The sequence below is a fragment of the Chaetura pelagica genome, unplaced genomic scaffold (genome assembly GCF_000747805.2).
Source record: "Chaetura pelagica isolate M959 unplaced genomic scaffold, ChaPel_1.0 scaffold11, whole genome shotgun sequence".
In the NCBI taxonomy this organism is placed as follows: Eukaryota; Metazoa; Chordata; class Aves; order Apodiformes; family Apodidae; genus Chaetura; species Chaetura pelagica.
Genome location: NW_009952694.1, coordinates 5,708,527 through 5,716,117, shown reverse-complemented (window position 1 = coordinate 5,716,117; position 7,591 = coordinate 5,708,527). Strand labels below are relative to the sequence as shown.

Below are 7,591 nucleotides of genomic sequence, written 5' to 3'. Positions count from 1 at the left end.
TGAGCCGTCAGGAAAGCAGCTGCACTCTACTCGTGCAGGGCTTCCCACCAACAGGTGTCTGTAACTCTAGCACTAAACTACAGTAAGGAGGGAACAAAACCCTTGTGGAAAGTAAAAACGCTTGAAAAACCTGTTCACATAATTAAATCCTTCTTTAACAATTTACTCTTAAAACTCATACCTAAGTGACTGAAGTGCCTTCTGCAAGCTTTCACAGTAGCAGTCACTAGATGTTAATGGATAGAAGGCTGATGAAGAGATGACTCAAGTTCAGGCTTCCCGCCAGCCCCTGCCTACCCCTACCTCCACTACTGGGAGAACTGAGGTCTCTGTGCCTGTTTTCATGTGGACATGGCACAGGTACATCTGGACCCACTCAACCACAAAATGACTTACAGCAACAGCTCCCCGTCTTTGCAGTGGGTAAAGAGGATCATTATCCCACTGTCTACCCCTCAGAGACAATGAAAGACAATTCAGCCCTGTCTCTTACAAGGGCAATGTTAAACAAAGTGTTCATAATGACAAAACCAGGAGTTTTTGCACAAGATGTGGGGGCCATCTCATTTCGGCATCACTTCTCCCTCAGACTTTCAGGCCTTGCATGAGTTAAGACTTGTACAGACAGGGAAGAAGTACTGTTGACAAGATGCTTCATCTACTTGCTGTCAACACAAAAAAATTGATAGCAAGTCTGCTGACTCCACTGACTTCATATTCTTCCTGCAGCAAACTCCCACCAACATACAGATTATTTTTTTTTTTAAAATACTTGTTTCAGTGAATTAAGATGGACACCTCTCCCAGAAACAGGCAAGTGAATCCTCTGGGACCCATGAGATCCAGGTCTGGGACTAGCCCACTAGGAAGTACTTGGCAAGATCAGCACTCTTTTCTGCTCCCACTCCCCTGTCCCCTTTGCCAGAATCACTGCAGGTGGATCCAGCTCCCAGTTGTGGCCCCAAAAGTCTGTGAAGCCAGTCACACAAGGCACAGCTCTCTTCACACCCGGATCTGGTACCCATTGAGGTCTGGCATGGCTTTGGAATCAGCAGGCTTCTTTTCACCAGATGGCCTGTGAACGAAGATAGTAGGAACTATTCAGAAACTGCTTTTTTTTCAGTCAGGAGGTGCTGCAAGTAGAGATGGCAGCACAGGAAAAGACTTCTCCTACACTACTGAGGGAAGGATTATTCTGCAACCTCCAGTAAATCTCCCAGTGATCTCCACAGAAAAGAATGCAGGTTAGGAAGAGCAGGAATTCCAGTCTGGTACCCCAACTCAGTTTCAGGAAAACAGTCTCACTGACAGCAGTGTAATTTTTGAAACCTCTTTGGGGCACAGGTCTGTGAGACACCAGAGCTCAGACCCTTGTGTAAGGTTAAATATCAGCAACCAAGATCCCTGTGTATTTGAGCTGCCTTCCTTCTCCCTGCCAAAACAAAAAAAACAAACAACCCATCTGTCCTTCTACTCCCTAAGCAATTATAAAAAAGCACAGACTATGGAAGAATGCTACAGCAGGTCAGAGAAGTATTCCCTGTTATAAAGAACCCCAGTAAGACACCAGAAGGATCCAAAACCTGACAGCAAAGTGGAGTCTACAAGTAAAAGAGTGATGGTCTAGATAGGTCTCCAGCCCAGCAGCCCCACTCACCGTCGGTCCCCACGGCTGTTGCGCCGATGGGGGCTGGCCTGACCTCTTTGTGGGGAGGAGACATCTTTCTTTCTGTCCTTGGTGGGAGATGGTGGCCCAGTTCCTTTGCCAATCTGCCGGAAAAATTAAAGTAAGAGCAACATGTACAGAAAACCAATACAAATAGTAACCAGGAAACAAAGCCCAACCATGATTAATTATATGGCAATAGAAGACACAAAAGCAAGGCCAGTGCATCAAAACTGCCAAAGCCAGAAAGAACAAGTACAGTGACAGCTATGGCGTCAAGGATTGTATTAAGCCCAAGCTAATTGCAACTGCAGTACTGCGCAAGCATCCATTAGGGGTCAGTCTATATACAAAGCAAAAGAGCCCCCAGCCTTCAGTTCGCCCTCTGCTCCACCACCATCTAGGAGAACCTCCTGCCCCTTCATTACCCCAGCACACCATCAACCAGCCAAGACAGCAGCTGCAGCAGCAGTCTACTTCTCCAACCTTGCTGCTTACCTTCAGCCTCATATCACGGGCGTGTCTCTCAAGCTCTTTGCGAAAGTCTTCCCGGGTTAGCTTGTCTAGATCCAGGATGGAGTGCTTCCACTCAATCTGCTCCACGCTGTGTGGGTCGTGGGACACACAGTGGCCCAGCTTCACCTTTTTGAGCGTGTGCCAGCAGCGGCGATAGGCCTCCTCAAAGTCAAAGATGAGTTCACTCAGTGTGCGGAAGACGGGTGCTTTGTACATGAGCTCCTCACGTCGGCTGATGCCCAGTGCCCCATAGCGGCCTCCAAAGTTCACCCCCAGCACAATGTGTCGGAAGTAGTTCCCTGAGAAGTGGGTTTTGAAGCTGATGGGGAAACGGTCCAGCGTGGTCATGTTGTTGGTGAGGTAACTGACAGCAGCCACTATTCAGGAAACAACCAGTGATACCATTTGCTTGACAAGATTCTTCCTCTCTACTCCACACCCTCCCACCAGCCTGCTCAGCAGACTCGCCACTCATTAAGGCATCACACAGGCAGAATTTTTTCTCCAGATCAAAAAGTGCAGCTCACTGCAAGATGGATAATGGGGAAACCAAACTTGGCCTCTTCAACAAGACAATCAACAAAGGGAAGTTAATTTTGAGGGAGTTCTGAGGCAGAAGCTGCAATGCTAACACCTCAGGTGTACTGGATGCCATAGCTTCCAGACTGTTAAATGCTGTATTTGTTAGTTTGTTTTAATCTGTTGTACTAGCTACTATTTCATACAGAAGCTGAGGAACGTTCAGGACACAATACTTATCAGACTACACTTCTGAACCTTCACTTGCCATCTCTGCCCCTCCAGGTGGCTTTGCCCATGTGCATCAAGAATCTGTAGCCTGAGTGACATAAGGTAAGCCTTGAAGATAGCTAGGAAAGACGTGTAATTAAAGATGACACATGTCTAGAACTAATAAAGGTATTGCCTAAGCTGGCAGGCAGTGTTAGACATACTAGTAAAGTGACATATACCATAATCAGAAGTTGGGGAAAATCCCTGACTTATTTTAATGTAGAGCACACACAGGCAACATTGCAGTAAGAGAACAATGTTATCCACCAAGGTCTTTCTGACCCAACTCTACCTAATATTTTTGCCCCCCGTTTGATATTCCTCAGTTGTAGAGTTGTCCAGAGTACCACCACCCTTCTTAGGGAAGGAGTAGCTCCAAAGAACTACTTATATTTCAGATAATTGTTTGGATTTGGATTTTATTGCTGGGTTTTTTTTGGGAGAACTGGAGAGGGAAAACAGAGGGTTGTGGGGCTTGGTGACAATATTATCAGCAGCCTCAAAGCATCATAGAGTGTAGAGGAGAAAACACAAGGATGGGCAGGCATGCACAATTCCAAGAGGAAAGGATACATTCCCAGGATCACAGCTTCCAGGCATTTTATTGGCAGGGCCTCTTTGGTCATTTCTTTGGCCAGGTCCATCAACCTGCAGAATGGGGCAACGGAAAGACGAGGACAGTTAGAGGGCTTGAGCTATGCACGTACAGCCGATTGAGCCCTTTTGCACTATATATGTAAGGTAAGTTTCCAGGAGAGAAGGTGGCCCACTTAGGACAGGGAACAGAATAAAGTATCTTCTTTAGGAAGATATTAAATCCAAACCAGGTCTCTACGATGCGCTCTCGCTGCTTACAAGGAACTCCTTTCAGTGAGTTACAGCAAAGCTGCTTACTAGGCCAACATCTGTTTCCAGGGAGAGCACAGCACTTGGCTCAGTGAGTGGATGGACACCAATGCGAACACAAGCAGAAGCATCAGAAGACAAATAGCCAGCAATGTTTGCCTCACAAGGCTCAAGGACAGTGAAGCCGCCTTCTCTGGCACTAACCCTACTCTCTGTTCAACTCATACTGTGGAGGAGACATTGCACTGATCACAACACAAGATATTTGTGGTCACATGAGTCTATGGACTAGACCAACAGTAAGGCACTAGTCTTGGGAGACTCTCAGTATGCACTCCAAGAGAGTCAACTAACATCAGGTGCTTATCTCCAGGAACTTGCAGGGCACAGCTCTTCCCAAAATCTACACACAGAATCCCCCTTCTCCTTCAAAGTATCAGACACCAAAAGCTTTGTGAGCCTAGATTCTGCAAAGGCACTTAGAGAAGCTATGAAGTTAAACCTGTAAAGATACTTGGCTTTTGCAAAGCTTGTTACAAAGTTCATATTATTATTCCAATTAGAAGCAGGCAGAAGCTGCACATCTTTGAAATACATTTATGTTATTTTACTGGATTTACTGATTCATGACAATGAAACCTGCTCTTGTCCTTGAGAAAGGTCAGACACAGCTCTGCCCAGCCATGCCCCAGGCAACAGACAGTACATTCACCTAAAGTAGGATGGAGCTGCAGTACTGAAATCCCTGAGTGTCACCTAGACCTTGGCCAGGGGATGGAGGATGAAGCAGTCAGTACAGTATGGCCCAAACATCTTAAAGCAAGACTTAAATGCTGTAAGGGCTGTCAACACTTACCCAGTCAGAGGTCTGCTCTTCTTAATCTCAAAAAATTGTGTCCCAGTGTGATTGTACCTGGAGGCAAGAAGTTAAGGGCTTGGCATCTTAGAAAGCAGAATTAGAAGAAAACCTGTCTGAAGAACTTTCATGTTACTTACTATTCTCATAGCAAAGTCATGATCCCACAAATATAACAGCAATGCAAGAAATTGTCCTCTCTTCTTACGTCCACTGTATTTCCCTCTTGTCAATTCTTCTCCTCCTCCTCCACCCACACAGGTTTCCACTCCATTTCTCGAAAGGTTCATGCTGACAGCACATGCTCTGCTCAGCTTTCCAGTTACCAGGGCACAACAAAGTTTGATAATTATCTGCCTGCTCTGGTCTGCACAGAATGCACAGAACATTGTCAAATTCATAATGCCTGATTCCAAGCCTGACTGGGACCCAGTTCAGAGCACAACCACCTCAGATGTATGAGAGGTTCCAAAAGGTCTGCCACCTTACAGAAGCAGGGTGGCTGACTGTCCTTTAGAGAGCTACAGAGAGGAGTGTTTAACTAGGATGAACTGAGCGGCAGTTTTCTCATCTCCACAGTTGACCCATGCCTTAACAGTGAGGTGACACTGTTTGTAGTACATCTGAGAACTAGCTGTCAGGGTCTCAAATATGTGTTTTTAATGAAATGGGACTGTAAAGCCACTGACCTAGAAGGGTGGATCATGGGAAAAGCCCCTTGACAACATGCCCATTTATTACATGGAGCAAACAGGATCAGAAGGTAACTTGGGCAGAAAAGAAACAGAGCAGCAAAAGAAACTATCATCCCAAGTCCAGCTTCCTGTTTTCAGGGAACAAGTTTCAGTTCCCCTCCAGCTACAACAGAATGAGATTTTCTGTTCTTAACAAGGAAAGAAAGTCCCCTTGCTCCCTCTTCCTGGGTCATCGCACCAGTGACTGAGGTAACAGTAAAGGATACTGAAGCTCCCTGATGTAGCGCTGCACAGCTTCCAGGCGCTCAGGGATGGGGGTGGACGGCTGGAACACAGGCACACTTGGTATGGGAATCTGAAATGGGGAGCAGAGTGTAAATCATTGCTTCCAAACCTCTCCAGCTTCTTGCTGAACTCAAGTGACACATAGCTACAGGGAGCACACTCCTCTCAAACCAGCCCCTTTGCTGCCCAAGTGACCACACCAGGAATATTCCTCTGTTCCCACACTGATAACTGGGAAGGGATTCAGAATGAAGCACCATCACAGAGCTGCAAGAGAAACTGTGTGAAAGGGTCCTGCACTTAAGCTGCTACAGTCGTAGAATTAGATAAAATTAACTGACAAGGCAAGATGTGAGACAGGAAAGCTATCACCTAAGGAGCTTGGCCTCATTTGATTATGAAAACTGAAAGGCACAAAACAAAAATAAGGAAAGAGGCAAAACCAGAGGGTTTCCTCAAAGTCACCAGAGCAAGGAACAGTCCTGTAAGGAAGGATATAAAGGTTCTTAGTGCCTCCCAGCATTTCAGGTGAATTGGCATGGACTAGGACATAGGCTGGATAGCATCATGAGTATCCCTGCTGAAGTGTCTGTTGTTTTGAATTACATGGTCAGAGAATTGACTTTTGAAAGTTCATCGTTCAGACTGCTGTTGCATTCTGAGGCCTCAGCCTCATGGGTCCAGTCAGGTTTTCCTCACCATTTGCCTCACAGGAGATAACTGTAGCCATGTCAGCAGCTAAGATGTCTAAGCAAAGAGAAGGGTCCTGTCCACAGGACAAATATAATGAAGACAAAAATCTGGTGTGACTGACATGCTTGGAGAAACAGGAGAGCATTTTCCTTTTGAAGGATAGCTCATGCTTTGCACACAGTCCTCTTACACCAGACTGCAGCTTTTTGCAGCAGTTTGGTTTTTAGCATTTAAGTTCCTTCTCAGACTTCCCCCAGAGCTGGGCTATCCCCAGCTAAGAAAGAGTGAGTCAGAACCACTCTGTAGCGCACAGCTGCCTCTGCTTGCCATGGTTTTGTAGTTGGCAGAGCTGCTTAAGACACTCATCACCTTCCATGTGTATTTCTGTGGCGGCTTATTTCTGTTCCTCCTTCTTCTGCCCTGGGCTGCCATGAACGACTGGGGAACCAGGTCAGGCACTTGGACCAGCTGAAAGCTGAGCCAGCGAACATGGGTGGTTTTCAGTCAGATCAGTTTGCCATCCTGGTTTGCCACATGGTCACACTCTGCTTGCACCTGCGCAGGAGGCAGGCCTGAGACTGCTTAACCTTGAGAGATGGGCTGTTGCTGCCTCTGGAAACGATAATCTCCAGTCTAACTCCAAACATCATCAGCAAGTAAACACTGAGCTAAACTTTGTCTCTTTCCATTTGCTCTCCCGTGTTTTGATCTTTCTTTTCTGTTTTTTTGAAAACTAAGTAGCACCATTTGGCCACTGGTACCCATTTTCCCAGCACCTCTTGGAGTTGCCAACTGCCATCTCCAGCACCTCGTTTCCATGCCCTGCTTGGAGCAAGCAGTTGCTGGCTGACTTGCAGGAGGTGGCACAGGAGCAGAAGTGAAACTGGGTTTGTTAAGCCACAGCAGGAGCAGGGAAGGCTCCGGAGAGCAGCAGAGGCATGGAGCCACCTCTGGAACTGCACAAGCTGAGTCAGTTTGGATGCTATAAGCTGACATACTGAGTCACAGGAAACTATTTCCAGGCAGAAACAATGAAAGAGGTAACAACCAGGACAGGCTGACTGTTTCATTTCTTCAGCATGGATGTTTTTGTGCTTTTTGAGTGAAGACATGGATTAAGGACATGTTGACAGCACAGACTAATGATTCTGGGTAGTAACTCCTCTCTTTACTAGTACAGATCCCTAGATCCCCTTCTCCTCAAAAGGCTGTGCAACACTGAGACAGGGTAATAGCAAGCAG

General features: G+C 46.5%; 1 protein-coding gene across 1 annotated transcript in view; it reads right to left on the bottom strand.

Moving 5' to 3' along the window:
• Nucleotides 1-1,002: 1,002 nt before the first annotated feature.
• The window catches only part of VASH1 (vasohibin 1), a 7,130-nt gene continuing 541 nt past the window's right edge, over nucleotides 1,003-7,591 (bottom strand). Inside the window, exons 2-7 of the mRNA XM_009993896.1 lie at nucleotides 5,638-5,726; nucleotides 4,677-4,733; nucleotides 3,548-3,622; nucleotides 2,165-2,546; nucleotides 1,658-1,770; nucleotides 1,003-1,075 (exon numbers count right to left, since the gene is read on the bottom strand). Coding sequence (XP_009992198.1) covers nucleotides 1,003-1,075; nucleotides 1,658-1,770; nucleotides 2,165-2,546; nucleotides 3,548-3,622; nucleotides 4,677-4,733; nucleotides 5,638-5,726 — 789 coding nt within the window. The remainder of the gene's footprint in view (nucleotides 1,076-1,657; nucleotides 1,771-2,164; nucleotides 2,547-3,547; nucleotides 3,623-4,676; nucleotides 4,734-5,637; nucleotides 5,727-7,591) is intronic.